This window comes from Salvelinus fontinalis, chromosome 3 (assembly GCF_029448725.1).
Source record: "Salvelinus fontinalis isolate EN_2023a chromosome 3, ASM2944872v1, whole genome shotgun sequence".
NCBI lineage: Eukaryota > Metazoa > Chordata > Actinopteri > Salmoniformes > Salmonidae > Salvelinus > Salvelinus fontinalis.
Window position 1 is genome coordinate 40878903 of NC_074667.1, and position 18129 is coordinate 40897031.

General features: G+C 44.0%; 2 protein-coding genes across 2 annotated transcripts; both read right to left on the reverse strand.

The window, feature by feature from the left end:
* Window positions 1-1819: 1819 nt before the first annotated feature.
* Window positions 1820-6361, reverse strand: LOC129834657 (neurogenic differentiation factor 4-like). The gene is made up of 2 exons (XM_055899852.1): window positions 6206-6361; window positions 1820-3809 (listed from the first exon to the last, which is right to left on the reverse strand). Exon 2 carries the CDS (start codon window positions 3801-3803, stop codon window positions 2811-2813), a length of 993 nt encoding a protein of 330 aa, XP_055755827.1. The 5' UTR covers window positions 3804-3809; window positions 6206-6361; the 3' UTR covers window positions 1820-2810.
* Window positions 6362-8187: 1826 nt separating this feature from the next.
* Window positions 8188-16456, reverse strand: LOC129851546 (uncharacterized). The gene is made up of 8 exons (XM_055918164.1): window positions 15928-16456; window positions 15507-15633; window positions 15029-15163; window positions 14310-14487; window positions 13786-14073; window positions 13595-13696; window positions 11982-12124; window positions 8188-10285 (listed from the first exon to the last, which is right to left on the reverse strand). The coding sequence occupies exons 3-8, from the start codon at window positions 15097-15099 to the stop codon at window positions 10171-10173; spliced, it is 897 nt and encodes a 298-aa protein (XP_055774139.1). The 5' UTR covers window positions 15100-15163; window positions 15507-15633; window positions 15928-16456; the 3' UTR covers window positions 8188-10170.
* Window positions 16457-18129: the final 1673 nt, after the last annotated feature.

Here is an 18129-nt window from a genome sequence, read left to right on the forward strand (position 1 = left end):
CTCCCCTTTATGCATCTCCATTTTTCATGTCTCTCTCTTTCTCTCTCTCTCTCTCTCTTTATCGCTCTCTCTCTTTATCGCTCTCTCTCCTCTCTATCTCTTTATCTCTCTCTCTCCTCTCTCTCTTTATGCTCTCTCTCCTCGCTCTCTCTCCTTCTCTCTCTCTTTATCGCTCTCTCTCCTTATCTCTCTCTTTATCGCTCTCTCTCTCTTTATTTCTCTCTCTCCTTCTCTCTCTCTTTATCGCTCTCTCTCCTCTCTCTTTATTTCTATCTCTCCTTCTCTCTCTCTTTATCGCTCTCTCTCCTCCTCTCTCTCTTTATCGCTCTCTCTCCTTCTCTCTCTCTTTATCGCTCTCTCTCTCCTCCTCTCTCTCTTTATCGCTCGCTCTCCTTCTCTCTCTCTCCTTCTCTCTCTCTTTATCGCTCTCTCTCCTTCTCTCTCTCTTTATCGCTCTCTCTTCTTCTCTCTCTTTAGCGCTCTTTCTCCTCTCTCTCTCTCCTCTCTCTCTCCTTCTCTCTCTCTTTATCGCTCTCTCTCCTTCTCTCTCTCTTTATCGCTCTCTCTCCTTCTCTCTATTCTTTTTCACTCTCTCTCCTTCTCTCTCTCTCTTTATCGCTCCCTCTCCTTCTCTCTCTCTTTATCGCTCTCTCTCCTATCTCTCTTTATTTCTCTCTCTCCTCTCTCTCTCTATCGCTCTCTCTCCTTCTCTCTCTCTTTATCGCTCGCTCTCCTCTCTCTCTTTATTTCTCTCTCTCCTTCTCTCTCTCTTTATCGCTCTCTCTCCTCTCTCTCTTTATTTCTCTCTCTCCTCTCTCTCTCTCTCTCTTTATCGCTCTCTCTCCTTCTTTCTCTCTTTATCGCTCTCTCTCCTCTCTCTCTTTATTTCTCTCTCTCCTTCTCTCTCTCTTTATCGCTCTCTCTCCTTCTCTCTCTCTTTATCGCTCTCTCTCTTTATTTCTCTCTCTCCTCTCTCTCTCTCTTTATCGCTCTCTCTCCTCTCTCTCTTTATCGCTCTCTCTCCTCTCTCTCTTTATTTCTCTCTCTCTTTATCGCTCTCTCTCCTCTCTCTCTTTATTTCTCTCTCTCTCTCTTTATCGCTCTCTCTCCTTCTCTCTCTCTTTATCGCTCTCTCTCCTCTCTCTCTTTATTTCTCTCTCTCCTTCTCTCTTTCTTTATCGCTCTCTCTCCTTCTCTCTCTCTTTATCGCTCTCTTCTTCTCTCTCTTTAGCGCTCTTTCTCCTCTCTCTCTCTCTCCTCTCTCTCTCCTTCTCTCTCTCTTTATCGCTCTCTCTCCTCTCTCTCTTTATCGCTCCCTCTCCTTCTCTCTCTCTTTATCGCTCTCTCTTCTTCTCTCTCTTTAGCGCTCTTTCTCCTCTCTCTCTCTCTCTCCTTCTCTCTCTCTGTTGCATGCTCGTTTCTCACTCCCTTTCTGGTCTCCACCTGTAAGCCTAGGGGGGTGTGTGTGTTTGTGTGTGTGTGTGCGTGTGTGGGCGTGTGTGGGAAAAAGATTTTCTCAGGGGGTGGTAGCATAATAACAGTAGTCACAGAAGTACTCTCATTAGAACCCCCCCCCCCCCCCCGTCATCGTCTCTACTCCCTCTCACCTCTCTCATTAGAACCCCCCCCCCATCATCATCTTCTCTACTCCCTCTCACCTCTCTCATTGTGTGTTACAACCTGTCCATACTCTCACATATCACTCCCTCCCACTACCTGCAAACACCCTAATTGCAGTTGGTCCTTGACTGTCTTTTGACCTAACAAGACAGTTTTTTCATCTAAGCAAACTCACTTTCAGAATTTCACACAAGAAAACTTAGTTTACATTGTTTTAATTCATAAAATGTTTGTTAAAAAATACAATCCAAACGTTTTCAGCTCAAGGAACATTTGTACATTTAAAGGAACATATTTGGCAATGGAGAAAGTGTCTGGACAGAATAGTATACAACATATACATATATTTTATTTAGGAATGTCCATTAATAAGATCCACCTGGCTGAGAGTTCAACTTCAATCACATTTTGGAATTTATATTTGTTCTATTCATTACAACAGCAGACATTTCTCATTTCCTCATGGGCAGTTTTCCCCCTGGTCATCAGCAACATTACACCAGCAGTATTATATGAGAATCTCTTTTCAGTGTGAAACAGGAAAGAACACAAAACAAAGGAGAAATGGACACAGAGAGATAACAGATACACTGTCAGAGTCAGTCAACAATGTAACAAGGACAGCACAAATAGAGAAGGCCAAGACCAAACACATATAAAAGGATAAACACAGCATTACTAACAGCAGTTCATATAAATATTAAATAAGATAATAAATAAATGTATAATGCATTATGTGAATGATCTGTTTCATGTTCCCAGTGCTGGTCAGAAGTGGTCATAATGTGGTCATAATGTGGTCATAGCGGTCAAGCTGGAATCTTTCTTCAAGACAGCCTTTCCACCAATAGGAACTAGGAATAGGAACCCCTTGGAAATGGTCAAGTTGTGGGTGCCTTTTAACCTAATCGGCGTTCAGAAACAACCGCAGCAAACAACTGGTTTAAAGTCAATCATGAGCAGACATTGACAGTGTTGAGCCCTAACCTTTACAGTACACAAATGTAAACAACAGTCCACAACAGCACTACCCAGTTGTTCACAACGATGGGATGCTTTCACAGTGTTCAGTACCAAAGTCTGATTTCTCCCAAAACCTCAGTCATAGGTTTAGATGAAGCCAGTTGGGGCAGGGTGACTGTTGTGTTGTTGGAGAGAGTAACATCTGCCCCATCTGTCCGCTCTGGCCCTTAATCCCCATAGACCGTTCCCATCTGCGGGGGTGCCATGTGAGGAGGGTGGTACGAGTCATAGGGCATCTCCAGGGGCAGCTCGTAGCGGGCGCTCTGGTACAGGCCCATGGAGGAGGGGGGGTAGTGGTGAGGGGGGAGGTAGTGGGGAGAGGACTGCTTGGCCACCAGGTTACTGCCGATGCTGAGCGGGGGTGTTGGGGGGCCGTCGTAGGGAGGGGTGTTACATTCAATAGGGGAGTGGCTCTCGTAAGCCCCTCCTTTCATCCCCCTCAGATGGAGCAGGTGGGCGGAGTCCAATGTGCCATAGGGCGGGCTGGGCAGGCCGGGGGAGGAGTAGCTGATTGGTCTAACGGCCATCCCCACCCCTCCCAGGACTGTGGGCCCTCCTCTCCCCCCATTCCTGTCCTCAGGCCTCTCCTCAACAAAACCCCCAGGCCCGAGCTGCAGACAGCCAGCCACCAAGTTGCTGGTGGGCTGGGAGAGGCCTTCACACAGGGTCTCCATGAAGGCCCTGCTCTCCGTGGACTGGTCCCCTTCCAGGGCTTCAGACAGGGCACAGATGTAGTTGCGGGCCAGCCGCAGGGTCTCGATTTTGGACAGTTTCTGAGTCTTGGAGTGGCAGGGCATGATGCTGCGCAGGTTCTCCAGCGCGTCGTTCAGCCCGTGCATCCTTGAGCGCTCCCGGGCGTTAGCCTTCACACGTCGCGCCTTGAAGCGCTCCTGCCGGGCTTTGGTCATTCTTTTCCTCTTGGGCCCTCGGCGTTTGGGAGCGTTCCCGTCTCCCTGGCCCTCCTCTTCCTCCTCCTCCTCATCCTCCTCCATATCCTCGCTGCCCAGCTCCCTGCCCAGGTGGCCCATTCCGCCTGGTCTGTAGCGCTGCGCTTTGATTGGCTTGTCTCCGTCTGGGGAGCTCACGTCATCATCCATCCACTCCAGAGAGCTGACTAGCTCCGCCCCCTCGCTGGGCCTTCCGTACGAATTGGCCATCATGGTCTCCTGGAAACAACACACCAACATTAGCAACAGTTCTGACCTTAACATATACACTTTTTATCAAATATTTTGTACTAAGAAAACGAGGCTCATCACAACTTTACCCTATGACTTGTTTTGTCTATCCTGTCCAAAGCTGATGTGAATTGAGAGTAAGTTTTCTACTGATAGACCTATTGATGCCTGGACATTGACCCTAGCTGGTCTTGAGGACCAGACCAGTCTATTTGTAGCAGTTTTATCCCACAGCCAAATGAGTTTTAATGACCTTGTGTGGCCTAAGGTAGTAGCCTCAAGGTAAGCGCTAGATCAGGACTGATCTCGCTTGACCCAGAACAAAAATCTCACGTAATTTAGATTTATGTTTATGTTGTCTGTTCATGAGCAATTAGGTCAGGAGTAGCCTTAGCCTGCTTACTCTACAATCTACTTAGACCCACAATCAATTGTCTAAGCTAAAGCCTTTGATTACCGGTTTGGTACAGTGCTTTGGGGGTTCTTTGAATATTTTAGGGATTTTATGTTTTAAGATTTTCATGAAACATGCTGCTTTCACATGTAATCTGTTTGTCTGCAAACAGCGTGCGTAGCCTACATGGATTATTTTAATCCGAGGGGAGACTTGATCTCGGGGGACTTCAAAACTCTGTAATTCCTCGCTTTTAGGTTGCGGCGGACACCGGGATGCACTCTCAATCTGGGCCATTGCGGGATTTGCTCCCTCCATGGATGAAGCAGCAACATGGGATTAACTCAAGGTTAGACTACATTCCCGGATCAGTAACAGGAAACTCAGAAAAATCTATTTATAACTCTGCAACAAATTGTGTTTATGATTACGGCGATGATAGGCTAGATTTCACTAGGAGTTTTCACTGTAGGTTTGCCCATAAGTGATCTATTTGGGGAGTTCTAGAAAATGATCTTAATTTAGCCTATTAGATCCTCTATAGCAGGGGTAGGCAACTAGATTCGGCAATGGTCGATTTTTGTCGAAGTGGATGGTCGGGGGCCAGAAAATTATTTCTACACTGCAAATTGACCACAACTAAGCCCAAAGATATTTAGATCTATATTTTATATATCTATTTATATATCTATTTATATATATATATATATATATTTGAAAATAACAATAATTACACGATCACGTCTCTGTTTTTATTCGTGGGAATACTTGGGTGAATTCCTGGGGATTGTACAGACCAAAAAGTTTAAATCTTTTTTTGTTGAGGCAAAAAACATTTGGGGAGAAACAAAAACGTCCGATGCCGATCCCAGGTCTATAGGCCTATTGGAAACGAGGTTTTAAGTGATTTGTCCACAATTTCGTGTGTGTCATTGATTTTTATTCCACACCATAATTTAGTTTGATGAATGATAATGTATAGCATAGGCTACTTTCATACAATTATTAGACTAAAATCATAAATATGTTGTTTCTTTATTGAGATATTTCCCTGCTATGTCAGCAATGATTATGACCATTTTAGCAACAAGCTGATGACCAAAGTGATTCTGAAGCAGGCTGAGCAGGTGGGGAAACCCAGGTTTAGGCTGTCTTTGGATAAATAATCCCTGTTTCGATTTAAAGGGAAAATCTGCAGTTGCCACATCCATTCTTTGGACTTATAAATTAATGATATGTACCCACTGATTCTTGAAGAATATAACTTATAAAAGCCTCATGAGCTTAGTTCAACTGTCACACCCCTTCAGAACCCAACATATATGTTTGTTTTACTCCAATGTTTGTAAACAAAGTAAATGTAAACAAACACTATATAGCTTCAAAACATGGTTAAACCTATCATTTTGATATCATAGATGCTTAGTCCTTGCATTCATAGCTCTGTCTACCAATTTGAGATTGGTTACATTTCTCCAGCCCCATCCTTCAGCTTTTCACAGAAACAGGGGCGAGGGAAAACGCTTTGTTATTGTTTCAACTGCTGATTGCCACTTTAAGTAGAATTACACCTGTTAACGTTTTCCTTTAAGATTATGCCAGGCACATTTTAAGAACAGTAGCCTAGTGCCTAATGATCATGTCGCAGTTCTTAAGAATCCTAAATTGATAACTATTTATTAATCTGTCTGTAGCCTATCTAATTAATATGTCTGTAGCCTATGCCTCATTCCCGTTACTTAGCCGAATAACCTATGGGCCTAACACAACATTTCGAAAATGTCAAACAATAACCTACTAGGCTACCCTACCAATTTAGAAATGGTCAACATTTCACATTTCACATTCAACTTCACATAAATATTAGTAAAATATTAGAATAGTCAATTATTACTATTCCAATAGGCCTATGCTATTCGAAATAGACTATGATCTTTGGAGAAAGAAACATTGACATTCATTGGAAATGAAACAGATGAGGTTGGCCTACCTGATATTTGAAATAACGCTCCCAAGGACCTCCTGTGAGTTGTTATTGGCTGTTGAGCGGGCTTAACCTACAGGTTACTATCTCAACTAGCCTAAAGCACTCAATCTTTAACTTTCTCCCCTGCGTCTCCTTCGCAGTTGTCAGTGTTCCATCCCAGTGACGCCTCTCTGCAGTTCACTCCCCGGGGGCCCTGGGTTTTAGCGTCCAACCGACAGACAAGCTCCTCCTCTCGCTCTCTCATCCTCTCGCATCCAATTCATCTGCGCTCGAGCGCGCGCGTGGCACGGCCCGTGGCCAATGTCATGAACAAAAAAAGTTCACTAGTTGTGTGTGTGTGTGTGTGTGTGTGTGTGTGTGTGTGTGTGTGTGTGTGTGTGTGTGTGTGAACAAAATCGTTTTAATTAGATTGATAGCCTGCAGGTCTAAGCTCTTATGGCCCATGACATTATTGCAGCACTACATTAGAACATGTTCATAGTTGCAATAGTTTTTAGCATAGAGTGAGATGCTCTGCGAGCTTAACCGATTGTGACAGCTTGCGGTTGCGCGTGAGCAGGTGTTTGCGCCATTCCCCCGTCCATTCATACATCCGAGTTTGCTGAACCGATATTGGCGTCGGGCGTGAGCTCATTGCACCCAATTACGCTAATTAAATAGTGCTCCAGAGACACCCCTCACGAGACGGGACAGGCGCGGCGTCTGCATAGTGAAGTCCTGAGGTGAAAGACAGAACAAACTAACCGAATAGAGACATAGGTCATCTAGCTACAAGTGGGCTGTTACTTGTGTAGCAAGTTGGCCTACTAATTTAGCCAACTCTAGAAGTAGGTAGGTTATACCATAGAAATAGAATGATTCGAATTATGTGGGTTATACAGAGCATTTTATTTCCTCATTCTGTGAATTATTTTACAATTATGCTTTTAAAATGTATGTTCATCTCTGTATAGACTTTACCTTCAATAGATACACAGTGTGTGTGTGATTGTGTGAGGGAAAGATAGAGAGAGATGGAGGGAAGTGCTACTGTCCCATGAGAGAAAGAATCACATGTGCTCATGTTGGAGGGGGAGGTGAGTGAGGGGTTGGATGGGGGGACTGTCTGTGCACCCAACGGATGTGTCTCACACTCCCCAGCCCCCCCCCCCCCCCCCCCCCCCCCCCCCCCCCACCATCCCCCTCCTCTCCCTTGGGGTCAATGCCTGTCCTACTCCACACCTGCAGCCCAGAATGGGAATAACTGAGCCAGGCCTTGCTCTTCCCCAGAGTGGGAATAGCCTCACTTTGGCAGACTCAAAAGCAAACTATGGGTGACACAAAACAAGACAAAAATAAACATATGCCATTTAGATACGAAGACAAGCTGCCACTTTTCTCACGTTCAATTCATCAATTTTTTGGTTGTCTTTAATTTTCACACATTTCAATTTATCTGGAGCAAAATATAGCTGGAGCAACATTAAAGAGGGAGAAATATCCCTATTCCACAAGTGGTAAAGAGGTAGATATGATTGCTGTCATGTTCCTTAGTCCCCTTGGTGTTGGTCATGCACTAAGAACTTTTCTGACAGATGGCTCATACTTCTTTCCTCTTCCCCCTTTTTACTCGTTCAGTAACTATCTGCTAGCGGCTCAGATGCACTTGTATTCTCACCTGACCTAACATTGACCCCTAAGGACTCTCCCTCCTCACCTTGCCTTGCCTTGCGTAGGTATGTTTGTATGTTTGCTTGAGAGGGCAGCAGCTTCAGCTGCAGAAAGCACACACACACAGGCACACAACCTCTTCCTGAATCCCCAGCGCTCCTGTTTCCAGTTACAGTAGGGAGAGGGGGCTGTGTCCATCTGTCAGACAGGGAGTCCTATGAGAAATCTTGATACCCTAGTTGGGAATGAGGAGAGAGCACTTAGATGTGTGTGTGTGTGTTGGTGGGGGGTTGGGTGTCGCGATTTGTCTGGAAAGACTGCACGTGGAACTATAATCAAGTTTTAAACACTTTTATTCACAATATCATGTATCAGAAATGATGCTATTACAATGTGCAATGGATTTTTGGTTGTTGTTTTTTTACAATTTATTTGAGAATAACATATCATATTCACCTCTTTATGTAATAATTGTGGGCCCAACGATCCCATCACCTACATTCTCTCCAAATACTTTTGATGTTTTGAGGAGGGAGGACAATAGGCTGATCATATTGTTTATTATTGAGCATTCAGAAAGACAAACAGACCTCCAGAGAATGAAAGTTACTCTGAGTTTCATGGTCCCTCATCAGCTTGGAAGTTACACTGAGCCACACTTGAACCTCCCTCCAACCTAAGCCCTAAACGTTCTGGTGATCTGGACCATGTGTCCTTATACCAACCATCCCATTGATGAGGCCACTCCACAGGGCCACAAAAATAGACACCCCTCCAGCTACACCCCAAACCCTCTTAACCCTTCCCTAAACCCCCCGCTGGCCCCCTGCGGTGCGTGCTCATTGGCCGACCGCCTTCAGGCGTCCCTTTTCCACGAGCCTATTGTCTGGCCCCATAAGCAGCTTTGTTTCTGCATGTGCAGCTGGACTGGCCCGCTCAGCCATTAGCCACGACACGCTAAAGAGAGCGGGATAATATAATTACAAAACAAAAGTCAGGTGGCTACTATATCTGCCAGGGGGAGCCCATTTGGGGGGCTATCTGTGGGGGGGTTGGCGGGTGGCCAGCTATAATTCGATTATGAAGTTGTGAGAGCGACAAAAGGAACAATTGAATCTTTTTCTCTCACTCGCCCCACTGTGGTTTAATTTGATTCCATTTCGGGTATAAAAAGAGAGGACATTTACTCTTCTACTTTTCAGAGTCACCGGCCCAGAAAATGTAATATGGTCTGACAAAACTGAACTGGGGAAATTACTCACAGAGCGTATCGTTATTGTCAGGTCGATGTGAGACTCAGCCCATTTGTTGAGGCCCAAATCAGATGAATTCCTGAAAGACGTGGTTTTTGTATGAAGTGACTAGCCTTGTGTTCTCACTTGGCACGGACGCACACATACCAGGGGACAATGGGATCTAAGGCAGATCCATCTCCTCTAATACTTTCTTTAAACAGGGATGCAAGTGTGTCCCCCTGTCCTGTCGGCAGACCCAGAGTTTATCCCGTTAGTCACCCTGGATGAGTGAAAGGGTAAACTCGACCCCCCATCCCAGCTGGAAGCAGCCTCACACACACGCAGATCCTCACCCCCAGCTGGGGTGGGACACACAGGGCTTTACAGACAGCTGATAGGAACAGGTTTAGCTAGTGGGTACTGTTTGGAGTAGGTCAAGCAGAATAGGATCTGCTAAATGTGTTTTTGTTTCCATTCGTTTCCATTAATTTATTGGTGAGGGGTGCAGGAGACTGCTTATTTATTTTTGCTTTATTTTTTGGAGGGGGGGTAAGACAGTAAGCGATTGTGTCAGATGCACACATGCTCTTAGTGGTGGGGTGTCCCCATGTGCCCGCTATAGGAGCGTGTAAATGCCAATTTTCAGCCCCGTTGGGCATAGTTTGATCATGCCCTCAGGAGTGCATGGGATTCTCATACCCTGCAGATTTCTTCATTGCTTGACTAAGGGCTATATTCAATCTGTATTGCTGAAGCTATAGATTGCGCAATAGAAATGCCAAGGTAATTTCCGATTGAGCAGATATATATAGTGTTTACAAAATTCAGTCTCCGCTGACGCATGAAATTTGCCTTCGAATATCAATCTAAATGCTGAATGTCTACGATACATTTATAGTGAGCGCAAAACATTCATACATGAATTGTCCTATTCACAAAAATGTAACCCATTTACAAATACAAATAATGAAATGCTCTTATGTATCAGGACTAAGATTGGACATTGTTGAGTTTGATGCAGGATGTGATTGGCAGACTGTTGCTAGCTTGTTGAATGCTGAGTGGCTGCTGTGTGCTTCAGTTCTAGGGCGTGGCAGGGAAGGCGGAGCCGATGTACTTCTTCCCATTCCCATAGGAGGAGTTTTCCCAGGTGTAGGTCTGGATCACCAGTGGCTTCCCTCCCAGGCTCTGTTTACACCTGGACAAAGAAAACCAGATGAAAACATAATACTCAATGGCAACAAGCACAAACACACATATACAGTCATGGCCAAAAGTTGAGAGTGACACAAATATACATTTTCACAATGTCTGCTGCCTCAGTTTGTATGATGGCAATTTGCATATACTCCAGAATGTTATGAAGAGTGATCAGATGAATTGCAATTAATTGCAAAGTCCCTCTTTGCCATGCAAATTAACTGAATCCCTCCAAAACATTTCCACTGCATTTCAACCCTGCCACAAAAGGACCAGCTGAGATCATGTCAGTGATTCTCTCGTTAACAAAGGTGTGAGTGCTGACGAGGACAAGGCTGGAGATCACTCTGTCATGCTGATTGAGTTCGAATAATAGACTGGAAGCTTCAAAAGGAGGGTGGTGCTTGGAATCATTGTTCTTCCTCTGTCAATTATGGTTACCTGCAAGGAAACACGTGCCATCATCATTGCTTTGCACAAAAAGGGCTTCACAGGCAAGGATATTGCTGCCAGTAAGATTGCACCTAAATCAACCATTTATCAGATCATCAAGAACTTCAAGGAGAGCGGTTCAATTGTTGTGAAGAAGGCTTCAGGGTGCCCAAGAAAGTAGGAATGGCAGCAGGCAGGTGTGAGTGCATCTGCACGCACAGTGAGGCGAAGACTTTTGGAGGATAGCCTGGTGTCAAGAAGGGCAGCAAAGAAGCCACTTCTCTCCAGGAAAAACATCAGGGACAGACTGATATTCTGCAAAAGGTACAGGGATTGGACTGCTGAGGACTGGGGTAAAGTCATTTTCTCTAATGAATCCCCTTTCCGATTGTTTGGGGCATCCGGAAAAAAGCTTGTCCGGAGAAGACAAGGTGAGTGCTACCATCAGTCTTGTGTCATACCAACAGTAAAGCATCCTGAGACCATTCATGTGTGGGGTTGCTTCTCAGCCAAGGGAGTGGGCTCACTCACAATTTTGCCTAAGAACACAGCCATGAATAAAAAAATGGTACAAACACATCCTCCGAGAGCAACTTCTCCCAAACGTCCAGGAACAGTTTGGTGACGAACAATGCCTTTTCCAGCATGATGGATCACCTTGCCATAAGGTAAAATTGATAACTAAGTGGCTCGGGGAACAAAACATCGATATTTTAGGTCCATGACCAGGAAACTCCCCAGACCTTAATCCCATTGAGAACTTGTGGTCAATCCTGAAGAGGCGGGTGAACAAACAAAAACCCACAAATTCTGACAAACTCCAAGCATTGATTGTGCAAGAATGGGCTGCCACAGTCAGGATGTGGCCCAGAAGTTAATTGACAGCATGCCAGGGCGGATTGCAGAGGCTTGAAAAAGAAGGGTCAACACTGCAAATATTGACTCTTTGCATCAACTTCATGTAATTGTCAATAAAGGCCTTTGACACTTATAAAATGCTTGTAATTATACTTCAGTATTCCATAGTAACATCTGACAAAAATATCTAAAGACAATGAGGCAGCAAACTTTGTGTAAATTAATATTTGTGTCATTCTCAAAACTTTTGGCCACGACTGTACACAAGCATAATGAGACATGTGACACACGGTCCAAAATGGATGGAAATGGAGAACAGCAATGGCTTTGAATTGTGTGTACATCATCTTTGGTAGATAATGAAAAAGAATTGAGACACAGACACACAAAGAGTACTTACTCACTGTTTCCCTGGACAGGTGATGTAGCAAAGACTGTACTTGGCCAAGTCGAACTCAGAACTGCAGCCAATGATGGCAGAATCAACCTGCTTGAAGTAGCCATCCCACGTAAACTGCATCCCAAGAACATCAGGGTAGGAAGTCCACTTAGAAAGAGAGAGAGTGAACAAAAGGAAGATAAAATTCGACATACAAATTAGGATCTGGCTAAAGATACTTGAATCAGTTACAGAACCCATAGCCATTTATGGTTGTGAGGTCTGGGGTCTGCTCACCAACCAAGAATTCACAAAATGGGACAAACACCAAATTGAGACTCTGCATGCACAATTATGCAAAAAATATCCTCTGTGTACAATGTAAAACACTAAATAATGCATGCAGAGCAGAATTAGGCTGATACCCACTAATTATCAAAATCCAGAAAAGAGACGTTAAATTCTACAACCACCTAAAAGGAAGCGATTCCCAAACCTTTCATAACAAAGTACATCACTGGGGCCAAGCTTCCTGCCATCCAGGACCTCTATACCAGGCAGTGTCAGAGGAAAGCCCTAAAAATGGTCAAAGACTTCAGCCACCCTAGTCATAGACTGTTCTCTCTGCTACTGCACGGCAAGCGGTACCGGATCGCCAAGTCTAGGTCGAAGAGGCTTCTAAACAGCTTCTACCCCCAAGCCATAAGACTCCTGAACAGCTAATCAAATGGCTACCCAGACTAAGTAAGTAAGCATTTCACTATAAGGCGCCAATGCCTGTTGTATTCGGCGCATGTGACAAATAAAATTTGATTGGATTAATTAGGAACATGTTCTATCATTTTTCTTTAACTTTGGAAATGTAGAGTAGGTTGTGTACAACAGTAGCAAAATGCGAAGACTGTGCAAGGGGTGTGTAGACTTTCATTAGGCACTGTAAATACTCTTGGTGAAGAGCGAGCTCTCTGCCCAGCTCAGTTGGACATGGTCTCCCTGAGGAAGGTGTCCTACTCAGCCAGCTGCTGGGTGGTAAAGTCCTCAGTGGTGCTTATGTTCCTCTTGTAGTTGTCCTGCAGGGCCATGAAGGCAGCATATTCTTTGTTTTTTATTTAAATAAGCAAGTCGGATAAGAACACATTTTTATTCACAATTACAGCCTACTTGTAAATCAAATCAAATTTAAATCTAATTTTATTGGTCACATACACATGGTTAGCAGATGTTAATGCGAGTGTAGCGAAATGCTTGTGCTTCTAGTTCCGACAGTGCAGTAATATCAACAAGTAATCTAACAATTCCCCAACAACTACCTAATACACACAAATCTAAAGGGGTGAATGAGAGTATGTACATATAAGTATATGGATGAGCGATGGCCGAGTGGCATAGGCAAGGTGCAATAGATGGTATAATATACAGTATATACATGTGATATGAGTAATGTACAATATGTAAACATTATTAAAGTGGCATTGTTTAAAGTGACTAGTGATCCATTTATTAAAGTGTCCTGTGATTGGATCTCAATGTAGGTAGCAGCCCTTCTGAGTTAGTGATAGCTTAGCAGTCTGATGGCCTTGAGATATTGAAAAACAGCTTATCTCGGTCCCAGCTTTGATGCACTTGTACTGACCTCACCTTCTGGATGATAGCGGTATGAACAGGCGAACCTGGGTCTGTGGTGACGCCTCTAGCACTGCGATGCAGTGCCTTAGACCGCTGCGCCACTCGGGAGGCCCTCTAACATATGACGGCTTGGAGAACAGAGATGCCGCGTCCAGGAACTGGAACAGCTTGAATGGAAGACAACACAGTCAGGATATAGGTCAGAGAGAGAGAAAGAAATAGAGCAAGGGGCAGAGAGAAGGGGGAGGTTGGACAGTGACAGAAAGAGGGATGAATATATAGTGAGAGAGAAAAAAATAACATAAGAGACAGAGGAAGAGAGGAATAAGAGAACAAAGGTCGTTCTGGGAGCAGGTCTGGGAGATGGGCACTCTGGCCTGGGAGTCAATGATCAGCTCTGACGCAGAGGGCTTGTTGGAGTCCAGAGCATACAGAGTTTTAGACAGAGACTGGATCAGTGATGTTACTGCCGGTATCTCCACCACCAGAGCCTAACAGACACAGGAAAGGAACACTATATTTTAGGGACTGCTACCCATAGAACCTAAAATAGCCTCCCACCCATAGAACATACAGTATCAGAAACATGGGGAACTGTTTACATTAATAATCATTGTACTGTTGTAGCACAGAGAAGTAATGACATTGTTTTAACATTTCATGAGTCATTTCGATGTTGTTGTGGGTCATTAACCTGTTATAATGTACTACAGGACAAATACAGTACCAGGGTTGTAATCAATTTGGTGTAACAGTTTGAGTAACAATTAAGCCATTTCCACAGAGGGAGGTGTAGTCGCTGCAGCAGGTGTTGTGATCTCTTCACTTGGTGTTGCAGTGGCACTTGTTCTGAGAGTTGTATTTCTCCCCACAGCGGCCCTGGCAGGACAATCCTGGAGTGGGTGCTTAGAGGAGAAGTCATAATTAATATGTTTTAGCTTAAATGTACATTTTAACAATAATGTCTAAAAGTGGTATGAACTGCCGAGTCCTGTGTTTCACATAAGGAGCCTATTGAAGATTGTTGTGATGTGCATGATTAGTGACATTTTACATTACACAACAATGACCTCTACTGGCCAAACACACACATCCATTATCCTGCTGTAAAAAGACTGAGGGCACCCTGATTCAAACACTAGTGAACCATCCTGCCTCTATGGCCCACAGCAAGGTGAATAGCTGACTGGTCTAATATTGAGCCGGTATGTTGATTTTGATTTTGTTCACAAAGGTTGTGTAGTAAGGACTCATTCAGATATGATGCAGGAGTATCTGTATGGTCAACTATGATCGACCTTGACCACTATGTGAATTTCACCAGTTGTGGAGAATTGCCCGGGATGTAAAAAAGGCCAATTCAAACTGATAACAGATTCAAATGAACTGTGCCTAGGTGTAGTAGACAGTGGGATATGTTTCAGGGACATGGTTTTGTTTGCATACCTCCAGATCAGAATGCCACAGTACCCTCTCACCATTACAGAGGGCTGCATAGTCATTGCAGCAGTTGTCATACTGGGAGCACTTGGAGTTGCAGTGGCACTTGTTCTGAGAGTTGTACTTCTCTTCACAACGGCCCTTGCAGGATGTGGAGCAAGTTAGAGAAAAGGAACAAGAGAGAACAGTTTACACCCTGCTTCTGTTGACATGAAATAACTATGATGTGCTAAGCTTTTGGCTATTTTGGTATAGTTCATATATAATTTAACTAGGCTTAGAGCCAATAAACAAAGGAATACTTTACAAATGGACAATAAACTATTCTAACTGACTAACAAGGTGAATTGCTTAGAATAGGGTTGGACACTTCCTATTAACTGCCTAATGTATTGATAATTCAATACATTAGGCAGATTTCTTTCAGACAGTTTTTACCATCATAAAACAACCTGCACTGACTGAGTTGCTTACTGTCACTCACCTTTGCAGAAGCTTTCATAGTTAGAGCAACATTCTCCATTGCGCTCACAGGCTGTGTTCCATTAACAGCTTTTGTTCGCTCTGCCCAGCCCAGCCACAGCGACCCTGGACCCAGGTGTCCAGGGTGTCTGGATATACACACAGAGCAAATTGTTACACACTGATGAATGATATTGATCTACATGAGATAAACTCACCAGAGGAAGTAAAATAAAAAAGGTGCATTACTCAAAGGGAAGAGATCTGTGAATAGATGATACATCAGCAGTATAATAGGCCTGCACTTAACCCATGTGATGTACTTTCAATTATACTTACAAAGTTCTATTATATTTGAACAGGTATATTACATTGCATTTTAAGTGATACTAATTAAATGTACAAATAACAATTATCTAGATTATACTTTGTCCCATACTTACTGCTGTAGCCCTGACAGAACAGGGTAACCCCCAGTGACAAGCAGAATGATCTTCATCATAGCCAAGCAATGATCCAATAAATAGGTGCACAGTCTCAAAGATGGATTTCCTTATATAGCAAGTGTAACGGATGTGAAATGGCTAGCTAGTTAGCGGGTGCGCGCTAGTAGCATTTCAATCAGTTACGTCACTTGCTCTTAGACATTAAGTAGGGTTGCCCCTTGCTCTGCAAGGGCCGCGGCTTTTGTGGAGCGATGGGTAACGACGCTTCGTGGGCGACCGTTGTCGATGTGTGCAGAGGGTCCCTGGTTCGCGCCCGTGTCGGGGCGAGGGAACGACGTAACGTTCTACTGTTACATTGATGCTGTTGACCCGGATCACTGGTTGCTGCGGAAAAGGAGGAGGTCGAAAGGGGGGTGAGTGTAACGGATGTGAAATGGCTAGCTAGTTAGCGGGTGCGCGCTAGTAGCATTTCAATCAGTTACGTCACTTGCTCTTAGACATTAAGTAGGGTTGCCCCTTGCTCTGCAATGGCTGCGGCTTTTGTGGAGCGATGGGTAACGACGCTTCGTGGGTGTCAGTTGCTGATGTGTGCAGAAGGTCCCTGGTTCGCGGCCCGGGTCGGGGCGAGGGGACGACGTAAAGTTTATACTGTTACACAAGCTTACCAAGCTATTGAGGTTCAAGCATCCATGAAAGCTCCTCCCTGTAGTCAGTCTTCCAGTCATGTTAGGTATAGTACTCTATTTAGAATAAAAAGTAAGCAAAAATGTCTGCAGTCTTTAAGCTAGGTAAGAGATCATTATTAAATATGTTTGAGGGAGTAATTAGACTGAACTAGATCAAAGGTCATTCAAATAATAAATATTTGGTTGCACATTTAACCAATAGCCTTAACCAATGAACATTTCCTTAAAAATACAGACTTTTCATTGTCTTTAAGACATCCTGTATTTCAAATTTCACACAGACTGACGAGCCAGCCTATGCCCGACCCCCACCAGTCTAGTCAATAACTCAACTCTCCCAACACAATTTCCTTCCCAGTTCCCACCTTGATTTTTTTTAATTCCGAAGGGAAAGGTTTGGAAACAAAAAAAACAAACATGAAAAAACCCACGTACACCTCAAATATACACTAACACACAGAAACAGCACGTCCTCCATATAATTAATCTCATAGAATAGTACTGTAGAGCTATTTTTACTTCAAACAATATAGCTGGATCACCCAGTCCTGTCCCTAGGGGCCCACCACCCTGTAGTGCCCAAACACACCCCACTCAGCTTCAAGATCTAAATGAAAAATGTATTTAATTGGTTTTGGGTGTGTTAGGCAAAGGCCAGAGTGACAACCCACAAGACAGCAGACCCCCAGGGCCAGGACTGAGCAGCCCAGCAGCTAGGGATTTCCTTAATAGTTATCTCCCCTGATGTGGGCATGTTTTCAATACAGACTCCTTTAGTCATACTGAATTCCGTATAAGGCAACCAGACCTTATGAAAGTTGCCCAGTATACCCTTAATCTTGTAATAAGTCAAATCTAGTGATACATACACCTTAGCCAAATACATTCAAACTCAGTTTTTCATAATTCCTGACATTTAATCTGACTAAAAATTCCCTGTCTTAGGTCAGTTAGGATCACCACTTTATTTTAAGAATGTGAAATGTCAGAAGAATAGTTGATTTCACCTTTTATTTTTTTCATCACATTCCCAGTGGGTCAGAAGTTTACACACAATTAGGATTTGGTAGCATTGCCTTTAAATTGTATAACTTGGGTCAAACGTTTCCGGTAGCCTTCCACAAGGTTTCCCCAATAAGTTGGGTGAATTTTGGCCCATTCCTCCTGACAGAGCTGGTGTAACTGAGTCAGGTTTGTAGGCCTCCTTGCTCACACACGCTTTTTCAGTTCTGCCCACAAATATTCTATAGGCTTGAGGTCAGGGCTTTGTGATGGCCACTCCAATACCTTTGCTTTGTTGTCCTTAAGCCATTTTGACACAACTTTGGAAGTATGCTTGGGGTCATTGTCCATTTGGAAGACCCATTTGCGACCAAGCTTTAACTTCCTGACTGATGTCTTGAGATGTTGCTTCAATATAGCCACATAAGCTTCCTACCTCATGATGCCATCTATTTTGTGAAGTGCACCAGTTCCTCCTGCAGCAAAGCACCCCCACAACATAATGCTGCCA

Coding starts and splice junctions, on each gene's coding strand:
- LOC129851546 (XM_055918164.1), bottom strand. CDS start 15,099: ATGACAACTGCTGCAATGACTATGCAGCCCTCTGTAATGGTGAGAGGG. Junction 14,074..14,309: donor CCAAATTGATTACAACCCTG/GTACTGTATTTG, acceptor TGTGTCTGTTAG/GCTCTGGTGGTGGAGATACC. Junction 13,697..13,785: donor TCTATTTCTTTCTCTCTCTC/TGACCTATATCC, acceptor GTCATATGTTAG/AGGGCCTCCCGAGTGGCGCA.
- LOC129834657 (XM_055899852.1), bottom strand. CDS start 3,803: ATGATGGCCAATTCGTACGGAAGGCCCAGCGAGGGGGCGGAGCTAGTC.